At 38.3% G+C, this 24,010-nt stretch overlaps 1 protein-coding gene across 4 annotated transcripts in view; it reads left to right on the forward strand.

The window, feature by feature from the left end:
• The window catches only part of MAP4K3 (mitogen-activated protein kinase kinase kinase kinase 3), an 80,820-nt gene that overhangs the window by 49,918 nt on the left and 6,892 nt on the right, over positions 1–24,010 (forward strand). For 3 of the 4 annotated variants that reach the window (XM_042875859.1, XM_042875876.1, XM_042875886.1), the window contains 13 exons: positions 2,636–2,678; positions 3,535–3,697; positions 4,253–4,362; positions 6,005–6,046; positions 10,383–10,467; positions 11,618–11,697; positions 14,393–14,453; positions 14,536–14,653; positions 17,121–17,179; positions 19,830–19,933; positions 20,678–20,849; positions 23,346–23,414; positions 23,531–23,623. In XM_042875859.1, the coding sequence (XP_042731793.1) occupies positions 2,636–2,678; positions 3,535–3,697; positions 4,253–4,362; positions 6,005–6,046; positions 10,383–10,467; positions 11,618–11,697; positions 14,393–14,453; positions 14,536–14,653; positions 17,121–17,179; positions 19,830–19,933; positions 20,678–20,849; positions 23,346–23,414; positions 23,531–23,623 (1,199 nt within the window). The remainder of the gene's footprint in view (positions 1–2,635; positions 2,679–3,534; positions 3,698–4,252; positions 4,363–6,004; positions 6,047–10,382; positions 10,468–11,617; positions 11,698–14,392; positions 14,454–14,535; positions 14,654–17,120; positions 17,180–19,829; positions 19,934–20,677; positions 20,850–23,345; positions 23,415–23,530; positions 23,624–24,010) is intronic. The other variant, XM_042875866.1, reaches the window with a different exon arrangement.

The following is a 24,010-nucleotide window of genomic DNA, read 5'->3' on the forward strand; positions in this document are numbered from 1 at the left end:
GAGGTAAGGCTGCTGAGCTTTGTAGTGTCTGGTGTCAGCTAGGCGACAGGGCGTGCAACTTGCTTTGATTAATGATCAACTTCTCAAAACACAAGTACATTTGCTATTTGATGCAAGTGACATTTACAGAAGAAAAATGATTCTTAGTTTTTAGCAGGCTTTACTCCTTGAGAAATTCTTGCTATTTCATTAAGTTGTTGTCTGTAGACACGACCATTTACAACGTGAGCTACCAAGTGTTATCGTGGAGAGGAAGAGTGATAACACTACTCACTGATCTGTTCACATAGTTTGGACCGAGCTGAGAATCTGCTTTGCTCATAGCTGCCTAGGCCTTGATTGTGCTAAGTCAGGCTTCCTTCACTGAAGAAATAAACAGCCCTCTAGAAGTCCATACTGCTAGCTCTGTTCTCATCTTCACTGAAGACTGTCTGGATATCTGCACTGCTGTAAGCCAGTTTGACTTGGTTCTTCCATCTCTATTGATATCTAGATGTTTTGTATACAGCTCTCTCTTCATTTTAATTTTTTCTTTTCTAGCTCTGTTTGCAGCTAGTACCATCTACTTCAGTAATGGTTCAGGACTTGGAACCTCTTGATTCCTACTGTTTTGACATTCTTGCACTGATTGCTTTGTCCTTTCACAAGCTCTGTCAGAACTTTGACTTAAAGCATTGGCTTTAGGTGCTTTTGTCGCTGTTTGTTTCTGTGAATTTTCTTGTTCAAATTAAACAAGAAAGCACCTCAGAGCTTGCAGAGAGATTCCAATTTGTCTGACCATAAGCACAGTCACAACTGGTGTTCTGAAAACATCCTGGGGATTTTGCTTCTTTCTCATACTTCATCCCCAATGCTCTTGCCCTACAGCAAAGGTCTTAGGAGTTTCTGCTCTTTTTTACCTGCTTGAGCCTGAAGCTCTGCTGTGGTGAGCTGGGGTGTTAGCTCAGTCTCTGGATAGATTTTTCTGGAGCCCGCTGAGATTCAAGGCTCTGTTTGATTTATATTCTGTGAGACGGAGCTGCAATTGAAGAGCATATGTGACATCAATCGCTTCTTCCTTCAGATGCAGAACACACACAATGAAGCAGCTGTCCCCCTGCCACTCCAAACTGATGCCACTGCATGACTCAAAACCGGGTGATTCATAGCAGCAGAGAATCCAGACACCTCAGAGAATAATATAAAATCATCTTTCTTCATTTAAACGTCTCTCTCACTCTCTGTGTATATAATATATGTATTTTTGCACGTGCAGCAAACTTGATGATGTTGGAACTTCTGCTAATGGAAGTTGGGAAGGCAGAAATTACTGGGGCACTGCCCTGCATGGCTGGCAGTGACAAAGTGCACATAAGCCTTGCTGTTGAAACCAGGGCACGCCGTCCTTTGTACAAACATCTGTCATACTTCTGCTTAATCATTGAATTTTTTTTTATTAACACTTCACTGCCCAGTGATACTGATGGCTGTCTGAAATACAGGGAGCAATATGAAGGAAACTGACAGGAGCTTGGACTCGCATAACTCTGAGAACTTAAGCGTGGTGCCCTGTTCAGAGAAAAGATAACTGCCACTATCATTGTGGCTCAAGTACTCAACGCTGGGTAGCCCATTCTCAGAAATTCCTTCCAGCTTCTCTAAAATACTAGCAACTGATAAGGTGCTCGAAAAGAAACTCTTAAGAATGATGTGAAGCAGGCAAGTTGTGGAGTTGTAAACAAGCGAACAGATATCTTGCTATTTCAGTTTTCTCCCAAAACTGTGGAACGTAGTTTTATTAATAAAAAAAACAAACAGCAGAGCAGCTGTGCAGGAATGTCAAGCTTTCACAGCTATGTTTCTGATTTATTTAATAGAAATAATCCTCTGTTCCAAAAGCAACAGTACAGTGCAAGAATTTATGAAAACATCAAAATTTTAGGAAATTAAGAAAAATGCTGCGTAGTTTTGAAACCACAAAGCCAGCAGTAATAATGCGTCTCATGCTTCAGCTTTCTTGTTTCTTGCTGATAGTTTGTTTGTAGCCAAGTTGTTAAGTTAAAAAATTGTCTTTCTCAGAAGATTTCTATAGTGAAAAAGAAACTCGTGAAAGGAGTTTCACAAAGTTCTCACAAAGGAGAAAAGTGAGAGTAGGTTAGCTGTACACTGCAGACTTGGCTTTCATGTGTGAAGCTGTTCTGAAGAAGTTAGCAGTGAATTTTCCAAGGAATGTTATCAATCGTATTTAAATTTGTTTTGCATTACATACTTGCAGGTGGCCATGTGGGAAACCTTACTTATTCCCTAAACCTTTCTCCTCAGCAGGGTAAATAGCAGGCTTGCTTTGCATTTCCTTGCTTTTTTTTTTTTTTTTTTTTAATTTATGTCCATCTTTAACAAATCAGTTTGTTTTGAGGGAGAATCTGTGATACCTAAGTTTTTTGATAGTATCTGTGGTACACAGAGCATAAGGGAAGTGTTTGGAGGTATTCAAGTATGATGTGGTTGTTTTGATAGAATGGTGCTGTTGACAAGTTAATGGTGTTTGTATAAAAGTTATTTGTGTAGAACTCATGAAATTCTGTACTTTCTTGAACAATGCAATATGAGATTCCAAAAACTATACTGGACAGCAGTCTATCCTGTTTCTTTACAGTGCCACTATGAAACCTAAAGTGCCACCTCCTTTACCACCAAAGGTAAGTGAGGGCGGCTTTGTCGCGCAGAAAAAAGGAACGCCTTTAAAATAAGTAAGTACAGAAATGTCGAAGTGAATATGGTGACTTTGCTCTCAGTTGAACCAGGACTTTGGGACTTTAATCAAGTTTTAAGTCGTCGTTGTTTCCAGAGGTACTGACCCCTGTGTTTGCAGCCTCGCAAGTTTGCAGCAAGTCTTGCACTGCTCAGTGAATGAGTGGTGATACTTAGAAGTATGCTAGGAGTAAGTTTTATGTGTGGCCTCTTGAAGAGTAACTGAATCTTCTCACACTGGCATTATCTGAATATGAGCAAAATGAAGAAGCAAAGCAATTTAGATATTTATTTGTCAGATAGCTGCTTGTTTGCAAAGCAAAAACTGAAGGTGTGATTCTTTATGGCCCTGCACCATCTGTCTGTGTAACTGAGAAGGATTTTACAAGCAGTTTTAGTGCAGCCAGTGGCTAAACAGTGACCTCTTTTGTGATTCCCTTTCCTATTTGTGATTCCTTAAACAAAGCCGTATCATTAAAATATTTTTTATTTTCTCCTTGCTAGTTTGGTTATCTGTAGTCATGAACATGGCGCTTCCGTATATTGAATAATCTTTTAATGCATTAAAAATTTAACACATTAAAAGACAAAACAGACTTGATTTGTCTGTTGTCAGTTGTAAGATTTTTCTTTATTACTATCAAGTTTTTTCTAGCATGGATTTTTTTAATAAACTTTCATGGCAGAATCCTGCTGTATCAATTTATTTGTGAAAACTGCTTTGTGAAAATTTCTCATTGAGATGCAGCATACATGCTTTGAGTCTTTTTTCATTAAGCGTTTGTTATTCCTATGTCTTTTCAGCCTAAATCCATCTTTATCCCTCAAGAAACTAATTCTTCTGAAAATGATAATCAAGGGACAATCAAGAGATGCCCAGCATCAGACAGTCCAGCAAAGTCTGCATCTCACGTTCCACCGAGACCACCGCCACCACGGCTACCTCCACAGAAGTCTCATGTTTTAGGTGAGAGTGTTGCCAGGAAGTGTTCAGGTATTTCTTAAATAATCTGGTGTAATTATTCCTACATCTGTGCGGACATTAGATGCTTTTTTAATTTTTTTGTAGTGGATGCATTAAAACTAAGAAGCAATAAGGAAGCACAGTAAAAAACATTTGAGAGCAAATATGCCTTGCAGAGAAGCTGTTGACAAAGGCTGCTAGCTTTTCCTCTTTACATCTTTACTATTGCAGTTCATGTGCTGAGAAATGCCTCTTGGCTTATTAAGAATTGATAATTGAATAGTTATCCATAACCAGGCTGCTCTTTAGATTTATTAAATACTTTTTTCCCATTAACTGTGGCTGCATCTCTTTCTCTGCCCATGCTGGATTTGTTGCACTAATAGCAAAAATGTGGGCTTTGATTATAGCTGGCATTAAGGATGGTTTGTGTGCGTGTATTTTGGAACAAATATGCTTTAGAAATAGAATTTTCTGGCATCATTTGAAACAAGGCAGCTAAAAATTGTACTTTTTGAATCAAAAGTAGAACATATTCTTAAATGTGAATCTTTTTAGGTAATGGAGTCACTTCTGTACAATTAAATGGTGAAAGAGAGGGGTCACCACATCAACAGAATGAAGCTAGAGACACTAGTTTTTCAAGGAAGGAAAAGAAAGAAATACTGGTAGGTGTTAAAGCTTCTAGATGTTCAGTAGTGTCTTAACTATCTTTTGCACATTTATAGCACACTTTTTAAAATAGGAATAGTACTGAATAGCATCTTGTTTACATGATTCAAAGCACGTTACTGCTGGATCATCTACTTGTGATACAGTTTGAGTCCATATTTAGCAGTCATTAAAATCTAAAATAATCACAGATATACAAGATTTACTTATTTGTATCCAGGTATTTGGGAGACATACAATAAGGGAGCTGCAAGAGATACATGGTATGTCATACTGAGCCATAACTATGTAAGCAAATAGGGAAATTAAGGAATATGCTGCCACCTTGTGCATTGCTGGGGAATTCAAGTGATCCTAAAAAGGAGCTGCCTCAGTACTGTTCCCAAATGAGTTGTGCTTCTATCACAGTGCAGGCATACAGTGTTCTTGATGGTCAGGGTGAAGAAAAGATGGGGAACTTGGATTTGAAGAGCCCAGATATTTGAACTGCTTGTCTGTTGAGTCCAAAGCATTAGGTTTCAGGGCTTAATAGTTTGAGTGCAGTGTCAGACTTGAGTCAGGCATGCTAATGTTAAGTTGTACTCGTGGAGAAAATGCAGTTTTATACCATCTGATGCAGCTGTGCCCTGATTAAAAGGAATAATCCTGCATTACTTTCTCTGCTTCCAAGTGAGCTTCTCCCTTGAAACAGCAAATGCCTTCCAGAGCAGATGTCTTGAGGAGTGGCAGCGGCGTGGGAAGCCTGATCAAATTTTCAGTGTTTGAGGGGCCATTCATGGCCTCTTCCAAGGATGAGCTTGGAGATGCAATACTATTGCAAGAAATAAACAGGAAATATAGGGTGGGAGCATAGCGAGCATTTTTGGTTTGTTTTAAAGAAGTGCCAGTCGTGGTGGTGATACTTTGGAAAGTATGGCTTCCTGAACCGTTTGAGCTTGGCCTTTGAAATTGTATGTTTGAGGCTTCCTGTGTACCTGTAAGAATACTTATTTCCAGTGGTGTGCTGTTCCTGGATTAAATTGGTATTAACAGTGGAAAGATTAGTTTAGTACTAATTGATAGTTTTACATCAGTAGTTGAACTACTGCTGCATTGTTGCTTAAACTTTGTGTTACTGGGTATGGCATCCTTTCAAACACCATGATGAGGGAACAGTGTGTAACAAAATGCGGGGCTCAAGGAGGAGAATACTACGGAATCACAGAGGTTTTTACAAAGGAAAACGGTGCTAGTAGTTCGTGGTCTGTAGTCACTAGGGAGTAGAAATAGGGAGGTTCAGGTTGGAAAGGAGGATCTCTGCTCAAAGTGGGACGGTAGCCCATCTGATACGTGACAGCAAACACAGCAGTGTCTCAGTAGGTACCTCATGCCTTCTGTTTAGTTGGTGTAGAAACAAGCAGTGCAACTCCATTGTCCAAAAAATCTGCAGGGAGGGTTTCTGTCTGTCTTATTTAGGTACAAGTACTGGCTTTTCATTTTCTCCTAATAAAATTATGACTGATGATTTATCAGCCTGCTTTTAACAGCAGTGTAAATTTTTTTCTTTTTGATTTTGCTGTAGTGTCAGAGAGAATAAGCATGTCCATGCGTATGTGCTTTTGTGAGTATAAACGAGATCTTTTGACTTTTATTTTCTAGAAACCAATTAGTAATGGCCTTCCTCCCACACCTAAAGTACATGTGAGTATTACTGAGTCACGTAAGTGCATGTTTAAGGCAGAACATGTTTTCTTAGTAAGGCTGAGGAAGCATACTTTGTGAATTGCATGTTGTATTTAAAATAACAACAGTAATAAAGTATAAAGATATCTCTTGGAAATGTTAATCTGTAAGTCTACGGAGTACAGAAGTCACACTTGATCTTGTGCTAAGTGAATTTTGAAGGTCTTTTAGTTTGTTTCCATCTAATTTCCATTAGAATGTAAATGAGAGTTCTGTGATCATAAATTAATTTCAAGTTCACTGAAGATGCTTGCTGATCAGTCTTTCCCTGTAGGATCTGAGGAGCTGATGTGTCTCAGAAGTTGCAAATGACACTAAGTTTATACTGTGCAGCTGTAGATTTTGGAACTTCTGAACACTGTATTCACAGATGTCTTAGGGCTGGAAATAACTTGTTATGGTCCTCTGTGTGCACCTTCATAATCTAAAGCAAACTGGATTTTCATTGTATGTAGATTGCTTTGAAAGTAATGCCTCCTACTTATCCTCATGAAAATTTCAACAGCTACAGAGAGTGCAGTAAACTACTTAATACAGTAAAGTCACCATTATTAGTTGTGCAATTTCACAATGAACAAGAGCCTGCATGTTGCACTTGTGAGAAATAAAGTCTGTGCCAACAGTGGTGACTTGTTGTTGCCACTGCTGGAATGGCACCACTCACCTCTCACTGTGCTCACATCCTCTATTTGATCTCCATCAATGCTGAACAAGTGTAGATACTGTCAGTGAGCACCATTTTTTCTGCACAGAGGAATTCAGTTCCTCACTTTGCTCCATTTGCTTCCATGTCAGATGTCACTGTGTCAGACTGCCCCCACGATGCCGTTCTGTCACACGGCAACAAAATGTAATGGGATATAGGTGGGAAGGTTCAGCCTCTACTGCCATGCCACCAGCATACACCTCTGATGTTGTGATCCAGCATCATAACATAGAAGGCATTACTTTGAAGCAGCCCTTGTAATGTCTTTGTGAACTTGTCACTGTGCTTCTAGTCAGAACTGCCATCAGAAGAGCTCATATCTCCCTCTTACTTGGCCGTTTGCATCTGCCACAGCCCCTCTCATGCATTCGTGTAGTTGTCCTGGGAAACAAGTGGAGTATCGATGTGTTTGAAAGCTAACTTTTTTTTTGCTGTATTACTCCTAAGTCAGATCAATTTTTCATCTTTAGGTAAGAAAATAGAATTACTGCTAGGGATGCATAAATGCAAATGATTCTTTTTTTTGTTTTCTTTTCTGCTTATTAAACATTTTAAGGAAATGGGAAGGGCTAAGGCAGAAATCCTGCTTATGTTTCTTAGAATTATCATCTCTTGTGTAAATGCATAGGATTGATCCAGAGCTTCATATTCTTCATTTATTAAATACATTTAGTATTGTTTTTTGAGGTCAGTTCTGTTTTAATAAACTAAATTCCTGAGTAAATGTGTGACACAGGTGTGCATACATGTAATTAGTGGATGATAGCAGTTTGAAAGTACTCCTAGCATTAAGAAGAACCCTGTCATCATGGCAAAGGACAAATAAGTTCAAATAGTAAATGGAATAAGAAAAAAGGTAGAAAATAATACTTCTCATTTTGAGCTGTTGTTTGTGTTGAGTTCTTACTACAAGCTGTATGGACGTGCCATCAGAGAATGACTGCCAGCTGCCCATATAATAGAGCTAGAAAAGAGACTGAATGAATAGAAAAAGTTCTGAAGTTGGTCAAATAATTCCTTGTAACTGGACTGCTCTCTGCAAATTCGTGTATCTTCGTAGTATCTTCGGTTCTGCAGGTCCTGTTAAATAGTAGAGACTGATTTGGCATTTGCATGTCCATCTACCGCCTGTCTCCATCAGTAGCCAAATAATCAGTTGCAAATAAATATGTTGCAGTATGTTGCTGCCCTCAAATATAGCTGGATGTTCTGGGACTGTTTACAGTGGTATCTATGCATGGCTGTCTGTGTCTCTAGAGACTTGGTTCAAATTTCTTAATAACCTGCTCTGGCCGTGTGTTTTTTCCCTGCTATTTTAGGTGACTTGCAGCTCAGGGGATACATCATATATCCTACCAATGTGAGGATGCCTTGCCTCCTCAAATTCCTTCCAGACTTAAATGCCTCTGTGGCAGCAGGCAGTTCAAGTTGCCTTGCTTCAACCTCTTATCTAGTGTTTTTGTTTCTTGCTTCCCCCCTAGCAACTCAGTTTAATATTTTGTTCTGTATGATTCTCAGCTGTATCCTTGGGATTTGTTTGATATTTGGAGAAATGATACCCTTAGGCTGTGTTTACCCTTCCAAAGCATTTGCAGCAGCATGTTGGCTCTGCAGGCGTCCCAGAGATGAGGGCCGAAGAGGCCAGAGAAAAATTGTTGATTTCTTCTGATTTCAACCCTATTTTCTTCATCCATCTTTATACTGCAGTGCTAAGCGAGGTCTTAGCAGCAAGCATAGCCCTGCCTGCACTGTGCAGTGCTTCTTTCCAGTGCTCAAAAAAGAATCAAGGAGAATTGCATAGCTGGTTACAGGAACAGCAGAAATACTTCTCTTTCTTTTTTTCCAGGAGATCACTGCCTCAGTTTCCATCTGAATTTTCAAAGTGTGCCTTCAGAGTCCTGCATGCTTGGGAGAAGGCTTCCATAGGATCCTTGTATTGCTTTCATTGATATCCCTCCTCCAAATTCCTTGCTGCCAAGGGTTTAGGCAGCATGGAAGCTGTCAGTACATTGAGATCACTCTGTGTCATTATCTTCTCATATTCCTGCCTCATTGTCTGTATCTTGTCTCTTAGTTATTATGTTCTTATGTCTGTGGAAGGTTCATCTTAATGTCTAGCAAGCAGCCAGCCCCCTTCTTTCTGCTGAGACTTATTTAGTCATGCAGCAGCGCTGAAGTCTTTCCCCTTCTCTTTGTGCAGTGGGGTCTTCAACGTTTTGCTGATGCCATTCATGAATTTTGTTTTTCTCTTTTGGAAATACATACAGACCAACTCATGGTGTTCCTGATAGAGATGTGAGAGAGAGATGTGTAAAACACAAAGAAAGATCTCAGTTCTGCTTCTTTTAATGTTAAATGGTTAATTCTGAAATCTTTTTCTTTTTACACTAAACTGTGTTCGCAAGGGACTGAAATTTCTGTTGACTTCCTGTTTCAGCAGAAGGTTCACACACAAAAAAAACCCAAAATATTGACATGGGAGCTATTTGCTTATGCAATTATAGGTCAATAATAATTCATAATGTTAATATAAAGTGAAGATACTGCTATTTCGTAGACCTTTACGGAGTATAGGAGCCATTGCATAAAGTTAATATCTGCTCATATTTGGAACAGGAACACTTATGAGTGGCTCTTGTGTTTGCCTATGTGAATGGTAGCATTTCCCTTTGCTAATAGTTTCTACTTTATCAGTTCTTTTCATCTACAGTACTACTGATCCACTCTGTTCCATAACAAAATAGTATGGGCAATTGGGAAGGGAAGGAGGAAGTTCTGGCTTCTTTTCAGTCATCTTGATGCAAATTTACCAACTGTTCTTGCAATTGATTATATATATTTTGATTTTATATATATATATATGTATATAAACGTATATGTAGTATATAAACACATATCTATTAATATATAATCTTTATATATAAAATATATAAAAGATATAATTAATATATAATGCTAGTGCGTCCTTTGGGGGAAAATTCAGAGATCGATGATGGTATTCTGTGTGTGACTCTAATAGGTAAACCAAGTTTATTAATATTATTCTGAAAAAGGACTGAAATTCTGCTAGAGATTTCCCTTCAGAAAGCAATCAGTACTGTAAATGTATCAGAATGTGTATCATTAGATCATCAGAAATGTATCATCAGAAAAACGAAACTAAGTTTTTAATTGTTGCATGACTAAAAGATTTATTTTGTGTTTGTGAAGTATGGTAAAGAGTAAAGTTTCAGTATTGAGAGTGTTTTTGAAAATCATGAATTTCAGGGACCTTTTTTAGATTTCTCCCATTTATAGTGAGCATGTGCTGGAGTAGTAAATTTAAGAGTTACTTCACAAATGCTATTTGTGGCATATTTATTCAGAAGGATCTTTAGTTCATAACATAGCTCTTTAAAAAGCCAAATGAACAGCAAAATAAGCCCAACCAAGTTGATTTGCAACCATGTTGTCTCGTTGAGATTATTCACCACCAGACAAACGAGTCTATTCTTAACTTGTTACTACTTTAAGTCAAAATAATGTCATTGAAAATGCCATGTTTTATTTATATTTTACATATACATGTATGTAATTATTTTTTCACAGATGGGCGCTTGCTTTTCAAAGGTTTTCAATGGCTGTCCGTTAAAAATCCATTGTGCAACATCATGGATAAATCCAGATACAAGAGGTAGTATATTACATATCTTTTACCCAATTTTGTCCTCTCCTAGGATTTTAGTACTGTTCAGATGAGCAGGACTGCTCTCCTTAAAGTATCTTTTAATATTTATGTAGGCATAAGAAGAAATTCTTCTCTAATTATACCACTGCTGCCTCAAGTACAGTGTTTTCTTAAATTACATTAAAGTATATGAGGCACAGTTTTCAGCTTTGATTAAAAAAGAATAAATTGCATGCTAAATAAAGGTAAGTAAACATATTTTGATTATGATTCACGACTCTTTTCAACTGTGTAGTTCAAAAGATGCCACTCCTAATTTATTTCTAAAAATCCAAATTCCAAAAGTCCTGCTTCAAATTAATTGCTTCTCTATCATTCTCTTGATGTATATATATTTTTTCCGTATATCTTCCTGTTAGTACAAGTTTGAGATCTCTTCATTTTCACATGTTTTATTAGTTTATTAAATAGCTTGACAGAAGTGAAAACTGGTAGCGCTGTACTCATATTACCTTCAGTTTCATCTTTAGATTATAGGCTGCTTAGACAGATACTGCTGAACCAATTAGCAAGAAAATATTTAGTTTTATAGAAACTGAAGTTATGAGAGTCAGTCTTTGCAGCTGACATCTTCTCAATATGAGATCTTTGACTGTCCAAATGCAAACAGGGCCGTTAATTAACTTCAGCTGCAATCACAGTAAACAGGTGAATCATACTCGAGAAGCGAGGCATACATGAAGTGCTGAAAAAGCCTTCCAGTCAATACTGCTGTTGATGTACTTCAAAAAAAACAGCCATGGATGTGTCATGAAATATATGGAAATGTTTAAGTCAGAAATCTGTATATGTGAATTCTTGCTTATAGTTGTGTCACTGTTTTTTCTTCCTAGTTAGACACAAACAAAACCCGAGCTATTTTCACAAAGTCTTAGAACAGCTTCATCCATAAATGTGTAAGCTTCCTTGGAAAGATTAATTTTCTGTGCTTTCAACATTATAACTATTATAGGTTGTCCTATTTTCCTGTATGTAATTGTTCTAGGTCTGTTTTTAATAAAGGATTTGCAAAGAATGCTCTTAAGAGAAGAACAACAAAATAACACCCTCCTTCCTTAAGTCAGTATTGCTGGAGTTTTTTTGTTCGTGTTTACAGATCAGTACTTGATATTTGGTGCAGAAGAAGGTATATACACACTGAACCTCAACGAACTTCATGAAACATCGATGGAGCAGGTATATTTGTTTTGGCATCTTTGAAAAAACACTAACGGCCAAATCCATCGTTTCTGACACTTTTTAGCCACTGCTTAACCTGGTGTGATGTTTCTAAGAATCCTCTTCACTGTAGTTACATAGGCACTAGTACTGAGTTTTACCTTCCTTGTTTACTATTGAGGATATGTTGCAATCATATAATGTTTTTTTCTAGGTTGAACCGTACTTTCGTAGGAGGTCTGCACATATGAATATGTTGAATTTCATCGTAGTGCATTATCTTGGAGTAAATGATTTGTTCAATAGCATTGAATTTCCCTGATACAGTTGGTGTGAAAGTTTTTGTTTTCCTTGAAGTTGTGTTACAGAGTAGACTGTTTAAGCAAAGGTGCCCTTTTGGCTACAGAGAAGTGAGATCTGTACACTAAATCCCATCCTTTGAGTGTTAAAAGCAGCTTTGCTGATGAGACTCAAATTAATTGAACCCCAGTTTTAAAATTCTGTCTTTGTGGATCTCAGAAATAGTAAATTTTTTTTGCGGGGATACTGGGGAGGGGGAAATGCCAGTGGCAGGCTATTCTGTGTGGTGACTTCTCCGGCTCTTTTGTTAATTTCTAAGAGACTTGTTTTCTTTCCTGCCTTCTCCCTAACTTAGGGAGCTATGCATCTGCCATCGAGATGGAGGAATTTGCAAGGACAGCCTTCACACTGTAAGCTGGAGGCACTGGTGTTTGTTCATCTTCCAGGGTCCAGACTTTGTAGAGGTGTCTTTCGTGTGGGGAAGAAGGCCTAAATAGTTTGCGCTGAGCTCCACGTAACCCATAATCATTCTGGTAGTTAAGTTAGTTCAGGTACCTTGCTGTTGCTGAAGTTGTTAAATATACCCTGAGAAATATCACTAATACAGTAATCCCTGCAGGCTGAACAGACCTACAGAAGTTCTTGAAAAACGGCAACAAAAATAGATAAACTGAAGTTTATGCACTCGTGTTTCCCTTTGTTTTCTATAAGTGTTGCATTCTATATTTCATTGTAAAGTGAGCCTTTAAGGAAGCGTTTTAATAAGCACTTAAACACAAAGAGGTGCTAGTCAAAACAGCCAGCTGTATGTAAGTGGAGGAATGTGTGACAACTCAATCAACCTGAATATTCAAGTATTGCTGTTTTTTTTCTCTAATTTTAAGATTCAAGCATTCTCAGTCACAGTATGGAACGTCAGTCAAACCTGCAAATTAAATTTGAATGTATCCAGACTGTTAGACTTTTAGCATAGGTTTAGGTGTTCTATAGTGTGTTTAGGTTATGAAAAGACTTCAGGAATAGAAGTGCATGCTCTGTGCTACCCATTTCCTACATGAAATCACAGAATGGCTTAGGTTAGAGGGGACCTTAAAAATAACCTAGTTTCAACTTGCCTGCCGTGGGCTGGTTGCCACCATCGAGCTCATACTGCCCAGAGCCCCATCCAACGTGACCAGGAGCACCTCCAGGGATGGGGCACCACAGCTTCTCTGGGCAGCTGTGCCAGGGCCTCACCGCCCTCTGAGTAAAGAATTTCTTCTAAACATCTAACCTAAATCTCATTATTTACTGTAACAGTCAAAAAGATTTCAACTCAAATAGAGTTTTGGAATCCTCTTTCACTTCATTATTTACTCTCTAGGTCTAGCCAAAGTATTATTCTCTTGGTTATTTTCCACTTTGTTTCATTCCACTGACAGGCAAAGCAGAAATTGTATGCGTTTTCAGAAGGTAGCACAGCTTCAAGATGATATTTTCCTTTCCTGCAGATGAAACTTTCAGTTAATTTACAGATCTGCTCAAATTTGTTGTGTTGTTGTTATGATAAAGAGTGAAGGACATGACCTGTTAGGTGATCTCTCTAACGCAATGGTCAGTGGCAGGAGGAAATGCTTATGAGCTCTGCCACTGCCTGATGGCCACTCCCCTCAAGCTCCTCTGTGGTCGTTGAATTAGGCTTGTTGGAGGGTACATCCCTGCCTGTTTGCCTTTGTATCCATTTATGGACCTGTTGGACGTGTTGATCCTGTCTGTTTCCATGATCAGTTGTGGCAGGAAGCTCCAGAAGTTATATGAGAGGTGGGGGGAAAAAGTGTTTTTAATTTTTCTTCTTTCTTAAAGGATGTTTTGATAGTTGCAGTCCCTTCTTTCCAGTAATTGTCCAGTAATATGACTAATAGCAGTTCTGCCTTGACCATTTTTTGCATCCTTTGATTACTTATGAGAAATATGTAATCACATGAAGATTTAAAAAGTCATTTGAAGTGCCAGATTTAATTATTGTAAGACTTTGGAATACTACAGGCTTTAGAATGAAGTTAGTTTTTATACCACACTTATGTTGTTAAGTGTTTCTCCTCTGAAGGAGAAAGGCTGGTGGTTATTAAAATTTCTGGGAAAAAAATGGATTGATCTTTATAATGACACTTTGCAGGCTAATGGTACTATACTTGAAGACATGGATATAAAATGTTCCAATTGTCTACCTGTTAATGTGTATGTTAAATATAATGTGTGTGCCTAAGGACTTAACTCTGGAATCCAGGTAAATATGAATTGTCTTGCTCTTTGTAACAGAATTAGCTCAAGTCAATATTAGTTTTGTCCTGTTGTCTATGAAGACATTAATCAGTGTAATGTGTTTACGTTTTGTGTAAATGAACTGAATGTTTGCTTTTCTTCCCTTTATTAGCTATTCCCTCGAAGGTGTACGTGGTTATATGTCATGAACAATTGCTTATTATCAATATCTGGTAAGTTACTCTGCCATCTTTGGGTGGTAGTGCAGGTATACATTTGTTTTCGTATTTGAAGTGTTTTTTTTCTAATTTCCAGGTAAAGCTTCTCAGCTGTATTCTCATAATCTGCCAGGACTCTTTGATTATGCAAGGCAAATGCAAAAGTTACCTGTTGCTATTCCAGCACATAAACTTCCTGACCGAATACTTCCCAGGTAAGTTCACCTCATCAGATAATGTCAGAACATCTTGATTGTAAGAATTCAGGGTATGGTTGTGAAAGTCAGGGAATTGCAAACAATTTGGAATGCTGTTCACACATTTCCGTAACAAGTAACTCATGTGGACATTAATCAGAATGTAGACCTCCCCATATTTACATGAATTGAGATGTGAATATATTCTTAACAAAGAAATAGGATTTGGTGCATTTCACTTTGTGGTTGTGAAGCCTCTAGTTTCTGGGCTTAGCTCTTGGAAGCTACAGTCTAGTATAGCAAGCTGTGATCGTACCTGTGAAACTAAATCTTGGGTCAGTATTGTACCTGTGATATTTCAGGTGACTAGAAATAATGATATTAAATTAGTTACTTTGCATGAGTTCTTGGCGCTTGTTTTCTGTTCTATCAAAAAAAAAAAAAAAAAGTTGTACTTAAATGGATTTCCCCAGCTTCTCATCGGGGAGATTGTCAAGATGACCCTTACTGCAGAAGGAATGGGTTGACAGGCTATTCTGAAAGCTGGGCAAAATAGAACTGGAACATGGATTTGTCTCACATCATTGGCAAGTCATTTCTTGCAGGCCAGAGTGGAAGGTATTACAGGAGAATTTTGTCCCCGGATGCTTACAGTGCATCATGCATGCAGTCCCTCCAACATTATTTACTAGCAAGAGTGTACAAAATCCCATAGGCTGGATGCAGTGCTGGCCGCCAAACAAACCTTCAGAGCTCATTCAAATCAAAGAGGAGGAGATGGTAACACTAACCTAGTTTGCAAAGCAACTTGATTTTTAAAGGGCATAGTGAATCATTGGATTTTCTTATTTGATAGGCTTTTTTGTTAGGAAATTGTTTTATAGCAGACCTGATTCTCAGTTACCTTTGGTACTACTGCCAACTTGTTAACGTTTCAGATCTGGGAAAGACTTTTTGTTCAGTCATCTGCAAGCATAGTGGTGCAACACTTACCTAAAAATTGTGTTCTTCCTAGAGGTTGAATTCTTAGAAATTTGTATTGAAGTGTTTTTGTCTTTGTGTCTGCACAACAGTTCAGCTCCTTTGTCTTCCAAGCTAACTTCATCTGGATGGCTTTGGGTTGAGGATTGTAATGGCAGTAGACTGATAACCTTAATAATTACATGGGTCACGTAAGGAACAAATTCACACCGTTTTCAATCTGAAATGATACCTAAGTTCCAGAAGGCTTGGAAAAATTTCCTGTTCGGTCTTGTTACATCCCAAGAAAAATGCAGCATAACCTGAATGTACAAGTGCCAAGCTAGTCATTCAAAAGCAGGACAGATTTATTTAGATAATCTGTTTTGTTGACTTATCCTTCAGCTGTAAGGCATCACAGTAGTAACATTAGCTAGACAGACTACCAGAGTTACATTTGGCTTATGCAGAAGAGCATATTTTTTGTTCCTTACCAAACCACAAAGTATATTCTGCAGCAAGATCTTAGTTACTATAGTGATGAGTACAATATGAAATAATGAACATGAATTACAAACAGTTTCCTGCAGAGAAAATACAAAGCAAAATAAAATTTGAAGTTATTATGTAAGTTTCAGTATGGTCATTGCCAAATGGTTGAAGCTCAGACTGATACTTGGTAGGCAAGCATTCAGAAACAGAAAGTAAGTCTGTGGTAAATCTCCTGTCCAGCTTCCTTATTTTGAGTGTCCCTGAGTAGGTCCTTTCAAGCCTTTCTTGACTTCTCCCAGCCTAAACTTGTGACTGATACTATTTTTGTGCATCTCAGTCCTAGTATGTTATTAGTCATTTCTGGACAGCTTTGAAATACTGTGCGAGTGTTTTCCTAGTTTGTAGCTTTGGCTGCAGCATCAGTCTGTTGCTTATTCCCATCTTATCAGCACCGTCTATCAAATGAGTAATTTTCAGTGTTGAGGCTACTGTGGTCAACCTTCATACAGTTTGTTGTCATCTAGTCTGTTCAGAAGCATTGACTCCCATTTCCAGCAAAGAACACTATCTCCCCTTGCTTATTTAATCATTTCTCAAGCAGTTATTCTCATGATTTCTCAGGGAATGTTCCCTACACAGGAAATAAGATCTTGCAAAACTGCCTTCCTGTCCTCCTTCAGATCTTCTCTTGAAACTCATGCTGCTCTGCCTACAAAAAGCTTTGAAAAACTTAAGGTGTTTGTTTGCAAGTGGCTCATAGCTATTGCTAGTGTGCCCTAATTTCCCTTGTCTTTGTTGTAACAGGTTACAGATTGTTTTCTAACTGCATTCATAATGCTGCATAGCTCAGCAACATCTCAGTGCTTGAAAACAGATCATCTTGTGTGTTCTAAGCATGTTGTTTTGAGAAGAGAGAGACAAATACATGTTTTGTTTTTCTGATGGACAAATAGAATTTTCACAGCAGCAACTTTCTGAAAGGAAATTCAGTTACTTTAGTTGATTGATTGGTAGTTGTGTGTTTATCTTGCAGGAAATTTGCTGTGTCTACAAAAATTCCTGAGACTAAATGGTGTCAAAAATGTTGTGTTGGTAAGTAAAGATCTGCAGAATAAGCTCTGATAAGCAGTACAAATGGTAGCAATACTAAGACTTGTTACTTTTAGGAGAAGAGGCTTTTCTGTAATTATTGTGGAACTATACATCTGCAGATGGTGAACTCATTCACATTAGTCCTTTGCATTTAGGCAGTGAAAACTTCCCCATTTCTCTCAGTTTTTAAAGATAAGGACAGTTCTCAAGAAAATGCAGGGAAGCAGAACGCAACAAATTTAAGCCAGTGCTTGGGATGAAACTAATGTCCATGGATGCAGTGTGACCTTTTTAAAATAAGTTATCGGGTTAAGTAGCCTGACTTCCTAGCAGAAGTTCCAATTATTAATACTGGTTGCTGAAAACAGAGTATTTTTGAATCTTTGAGGATGATCCCTGAAGTGTTTATAACATCTTCAGAGTGCCAACTGCCTAAAACTTAAATGCGTGATCTGTTAAGAAGTGTTTTAAAAGGGAGAAATGATGCTGGGAGATCATTCAGAGTTATAAAAGTTCCATAATCAGTTCTTTGGTATGAGGAATTATACAGAAGGTTTTGAGTGGTGAGTGTCTGTCACCCTGATGAAAAATGAAAATCTCCCTAATTTTGCTAAGAAATTTCTTACCTATGTTGTCACTTCTGTGCCCAGTTTGCCTGTTAAAACTTGACTTCTTCTGGGATACAAATCCTCTAGGGTGTGGTAGGGTGTTAACATTGTGTGCTGTGTACATCCAGGCCTTGCCTTAGTTGAGGAGTCTGGTCTGTCTGTGGATGTTAATGGATGCTGAAAGAGAACTCCCAGCCTCTCGCTCCTCAGTGTTCTGGATGTAATGTAGGGGTGTGGAGTGACAAAAGGCAGATCTAAGGGGAGAGGTGACAGATCCCCCGCCCTTGGGCCCTGCTTGCTACATGCAGCCTGGGTCTCTATTGCTGCGGGCGGTGTATGAGATGATCTCTTTGGCCTAGGGAAATCAGCAGGGCTGTAGGAGGCAGAAAAGGACCAGAAGTTCTGGTCTTCTTTCTCTTGTTTACAGGTGTTGGTAATTGCTTGTTCTGTGGTTTCTGCTGCTGAGTTCAGCCTTGCTGAGGGTCATGGCAAGTGCAAGTTGTATTTTGCAGTTGCCTTGGCTGGTAGCAAATGAGAACTTGGATTAATGAGATTGAGCTTTGGTGTTTCAGATGCCAATGGATTGCTAGTGGATTTCTGTGACAGTGGAATAGCAAAAGTATGATTTGTCATGTATGTAGATCATTCTGGGTTAGGGGCTTGTTACTTGATCCTTGTTGTTAATTACCTGATGGCTGATGATTAGTTTGCTGCAGTTTAAGATCTGATCTTCAGATAGGTTGCTCTGAAAATAATGGTTCCTATTTATTTCCTTGGAAATGACAGCAGATACAAAGAATGCGACACTGCTATTTGATAGAGCAAATTCTCAGCTACAAAATACCACTAGCTATGCTTTTTTGTCAGCAGTGAACAAGAACCTGTGTGCTGTGCTTGTACAAATCTGCACCAGCAGATGTGATCTGCTGTTGCCACTGCTGAAACACAGCACGCATTGCCTCACTGTGCTCACATCCGTTGTGTGGTCTCCATCAGTGCTTAACAAGCATTGAATGTCAGTGGATGCCATTTCCTCTCTGTGGAGGAATTCACTTCCACGCCTTTACTTCACGTGCATTTCTGTGTCAGATGCAGTTTTGTCAGACTGCCCCTCTGCTGTCATCTGTCATGCAGCAACAAAATGTAATGGGATATTTGTGGGAAGGTTCAACCTCAGCTGTCATACCACCAACTTCTGCCTCTAATGCTGTGGGCCAGTGTAATGAAATAGGAGGCATTATTTTTGGAGCAGCCCTCGTACTTCTTAAGCAATGCCTGCATATCCATTAAGGAGCAAGATTTTGTCATTAATGTAGAATCAAGTTTGTTTCACAGTGCTCAGTTTTTCAGCTTTATCAACCTCTTTCCTCTTTTCAACTGAGCTCTGATAAAAATAGGAAGTGCAGTTGAGTGGGAACGATGTGTCACTTGAAAGCTGGATTTCGTGCTGACCTGCAAATGCTTATACAGTGCTTGGATTTCAGACTTGCCATTATGGTATTTAAAAACCATCTGAGCAGTTCTCAAACAACAGTGACTATTCAATTCCTAGTGTCTGTGTCTCATAGAAAAAAACGGTTCCTTAACAGCTTCTCATGGTAATTTGGAGATAATTTAGGCAAATAAACATGCTGGAGCAAGATGCTTAAAGTGTACATGTGTGCACCTTTATTATTAATAACATTGTTATTATTTAGCCTGTCTAAAATAGTAAATCCTGTCCACAAGTTCAAGAATCAGCACTCAGCTTTGAGTTGAAGATGTCAAACGTGCCGCAGTTCTCTTGGTGAGAGTCAAAGTTTTTGTGGCTTATTTGGCACAAGCTGCTAGTTTGTTATCCCCAGAAGAAAGGCAAGCATGCTTGCTGCTGCCATTCTCCAAGTGTGAATGTTGACTCTACAGCAGCTTCCTTTTAGGAAAGGTTAGAGTGGGATAGGAGGGCTTATTTTCCAGAAATATGCAAAGTGTTATTTAGTTGAAAATCATTTATAATTTGCATTTGCTTATTGTACTAATGTATATTACCTCTTCTTCTCTGACAGTGAGAAATCCCTACACAGGCCACAAGTACCTTTGTGGAGCACTACAATCTAGTATTGTTTTGTTAGAATGGGTTGAACCAATGCAAAAATTCATGTTAATCAAGGTAATGTAATACAATGAAATGCCCTGATGTTTGATTCTGTTTATCTTGTAATGAATTGTTAACTATTAGTTGTTTCTTGTGTTATTAAAAAACAGTAAATAAATGAACAATTTAGTTGTTAGCAGGCATACACATCTGTTTCTGTTAAATTACGTTGAAGTTAATTACTCAAATGTCTGCAATTGATATTTACAGGCTTTAAAAATATGTGAATGTTTTGGGGTTTTTTGTAGTGTGTTTCAGTAGAAGGTCAAAGTTCTTCTCTGTATGAGTGTTGTCTTTTAAATAAATGTTAAAAAAAAAAAAACTTGTCTTCAGACTGAACCATTTGTTCAGTGCTCTGTGACTCTGCAGGTGCCCAGAAATGCTTGTTTTCTCCCTGTCTGACACTATCAGAAAAGGTGGAAGCAAGGTGGATGTGTGTTTGCAGAGACACAGCTGCTGTGAATTGATTGGCCTGGGAAGCTAGAGCTTAGAAACTCCATGGCCAGGGAGAGCAATCCTGGGTATAGCACTCCTGTTCTCTGTGAGCAGCTGCACAGAGCTCGCATGATGAAAGACATTCGATCTATTTTAACCAAATCAGCATGAGGACTTTCTAATCTTCTCAACTCAGGCTTTGTGTATCTATCAGTTACTGTTTTGTGAAGAAGTAAGTCTATGGGCTAACATTTACGATACAGTTTAAATAGCTAATAGTAAACTTGTTTCCTTTCTAATATATGTTTTTGTTTCTTAATCTAGCACATAGATTTTCCTGTACCTTGTCCACTGAGATTGTTTGAAATGTTGGTAGTCCCTGAGCAGGAATTCCCTTTAGTTTGTGTTGGTGTCAGTAGAGGAAGGGACTTCAACCAGGTGGTGAAGTTTGAGACTGTCAACCCAAATTCTACCTCTTCGTGGTTTACAGAAACAGGTTTGTGCATGCTCTTGTGATTACTTTCAGAAATGCTCCTTGCTCTTCTATTTTAGTTGAAGTACTAGAAAGGTAGTTGCGTTTGACAGAACTAATGCTTAAATTGTTAAAGTTTTTTGTTTAAAGGGGTGTTTGTACCTGCTTGCTTATGCATCCTTTTTCTTCTTTTTTAATGCTTCTATAATTGAACTGATTGAATTACTGTTACGATCTCGAGGATGGAGTTGTAGTTTTTGCATTTTCGTACATAAGGCTGTGCCTGTTACCCGCCGTGCCATTATGTGCTCTCCTCTGGCACTGTGATTTCTGTTTACTTTGTGGATTTTAATAGAACAACAATCTGAGCGATTTCTTTCAAAATCTTTGTCGGTGTGGTTTGGTTTTGTCCGTTTTGGCCAATATGGTCAGAAATTGTGTTGTTGGCCTCCTGCCGAGGAGCAGCACGTTTCTGTTCTGTGTGATGTTTATGGAATAAGAAAGAGTTAGGACTGCTGATAAGAGAAATACAAGCACCTGTCCGTCACTAGTCTGAGTGCTGTATGGGTGAGAAGGCCACACCATCTGAATTACAGTAGAAACTCTTGAAAAGAAAGTGTGCTAAGAATTATATTTCTGGAGTTAGCAAAAATCTGTCTAAACCTAGGGACAGTAGTGAGCTGAGTCCAGTCATGGCTTGCAGGTATAAAAGCAGTAAATAACATAGCTATTGCTAAGTGAAGAGTCTTTGTTGATCCATGGAGAATTTGTATATGCCAGCACAGGACAACATAGGTGTGTATGGCTAATTGTATCCTCTGGAATTCACTAAGGAGTGGTTTCCACTGGAAGGATGCCTGCTGATTTTCTTGCTGCTGAAAAGCTTTAAAAATTTTTTACAGAAAGCAAAGTGATCAGCGGTTGGACAATTAATGCACTTATCACTTGAGAGTTAGTGCCTTTTATTTTCAAACTTGTACATCCATTCTGTCTCTTGAGTAGGTCCATAAAAGTAGCATGCCAAATAGAATTTCTTTGAACCATAACATCTTGTTGTCATTCTCTCACTGTATTGTCTGTCTGAATGTAAATATAAGAATGGTAATTCCTTCCCTGTTCCTTTCATTTTTTTCACATGCATAATCTAACATTGCATTATTCTTTCCAAAAATACTTCTTTAGCCTCCTTGAATCATTTGTGTGTTCTCTCCTTATGTCTGTTACTTTCTCCTATTTGTTTAACATTAATTTTAACTCTTGGTTTCTTCTTGTCCTCTGCTGACTGGAAGGCAATAATGCGATCAGATTTTTCTGTGTTTTTAAGTGAGGAGAGCATTTGACATGGTCAGACTTCGTTTGACATTTGACATTTTGTTTGTAAATGTCTGATGAAGACGTAAAGGGGGAAAAAAAGTAGCTGTCATAAAGTTTATTGCAGGGGCTTGCTTTTTTCTTCCCTTTCCCTCCCTTTCCTGTTGGGTTCAGCCAGTGCAGCACGTGTTTCTACATCACATGATGTGGGTGCACACATATATGTTCTCCAGTCTTTCTGTTACATGCTTTCATCATGGCTATCTCCAGCTTTGGTTAAAGTGACACACTAGAAATGTGTTCAGGTTGTTAATGTATACCTTCCAAAACACCAAACAGCAGAATAAAAGATGGAGAGGCCATCTCGAGGAGCACACTCCTGACATCATCTGTGAGAGGGTTTTAGCTTCTCAACAGGACCATGGGCTTTATTAGATACTTCAGATAACATGCTGTAATTGCTCATCTCTAACAGATTTAATGAGTTTCCCTTTTTGCAAAAAAGAATGTGTACAGAATCACTGGCAGCAGTGCTGAGTTGTGAAAGCTGTCTTCTGTTTAATTCTAAACAGCACTTCTTTTTGAGTTGATATGTCCACTGATCACTTGTGGATCAGGTTTCCCTGTTCACTGTGATGGAGACTGCTGCAGCTTAACTTAGAAGGCAGGTTTGGAGAAGAAAATCATACACCAATAACACCCCAGTCTTTTTTTTTTTTTTTTTTTTTTTTTTTTTTTTTTTTTGGATAGAAAGTATAAAAAAAGCATCAAGAATGAAGTTCTGATATAAATGTTCCTAGCAAGATCGAGAAATAAAGGCAGAAGCAAAATTGACTGGAACATTGTTCAGGTTTAGTGTGGACAGTCCTACATTATACGTTTTTTGCAACAGCAATATTAAATGAGTCCCATAGAATAAAATAGATGTACAAAATACAGTGTATGCATGAGCTTGCTTTTGCAATATGGCTCAGGAAAAACTGGATTAAGTCCGTGCTTTAGTACTACAGCTTTAGTTTTCCTGTCACAATCAACAAGTTGGGTAAATGGACATGGCTCTCAAAGGGAAGAGAAATGTCACTAGTAGATGATGGTTTTAAACAGATAAAAACACACTAACCCATTAAATTGTCTCAGTCTTTAGAAGTTCCATTTCAGATTTCATGGTAATTTATTTTATGAACTAACACTATCTTTTTTTTCTTATAGACACTACAGAAACAAGTGTTGTGCATGTAACACAGCTGGAGAGAGACACCATTTTGGTGTGTTTGGATTGTAAGTGTGAGGATCAGCTAAATGTATACATACACATACATGTTCATGCATACTGTATGTCTTCAAATTAGGTCATATCGAAGATTAACTGTTGGTGTGTCCTATTTATTGTCTAGGCTGCATAAAAATAGTGAATCTGCAAGGCAGGTTAAAATCCAGCCGCAAACTGTCGTCAGAACTCACATTTGACTTTCAGATTGAATCAATAGGTAAGTCAGTATTAATATTGAATATTTGATTAGCTTGTTTTCTCTTACAGCACAGAATTAGAAATGCTAACTCTCAAGTCTTTTGGCATGTGAAACATTATCTTGAGCCTTTCACTTTGTGTTGGGCGGTTTAGCATGTTACATAGCGTGCTTCCCCTGGAGCAATCCAAACAGAGTAATAACTCTGGAGTCTTCCCTTGTTAGGCTAAATGGTCTGCAAATGACGGAGACCTTCAGCCTCTAAAAGAAAACTTTAATGCAACCTACTTAACCCTGTGACTCACTCACGGCTAACTCATTCTGCATGTGTGTTCATGCAGTCTGTCTTTATAAAGCAGCTCAAAGACTAAATCGATACACGTCACATTTCACATCAGTAACACCAGT

This window comes from Lagopus leucura, unplaced genomic scaffold (genome assembly GCF_019238085.1).
Source record: "Lagopus leucura isolate 7727_CA_CO unplaced genomic scaffold, USGS_WTPT01 Super-Scaffold_73, whole genome shotgun sequence".
Taxonomy (NCBI): Eukaryota; Metazoa; Chordata; class Aves; order Galliformes; family Phasianidae; genus Lagopus; species Lagopus leucura.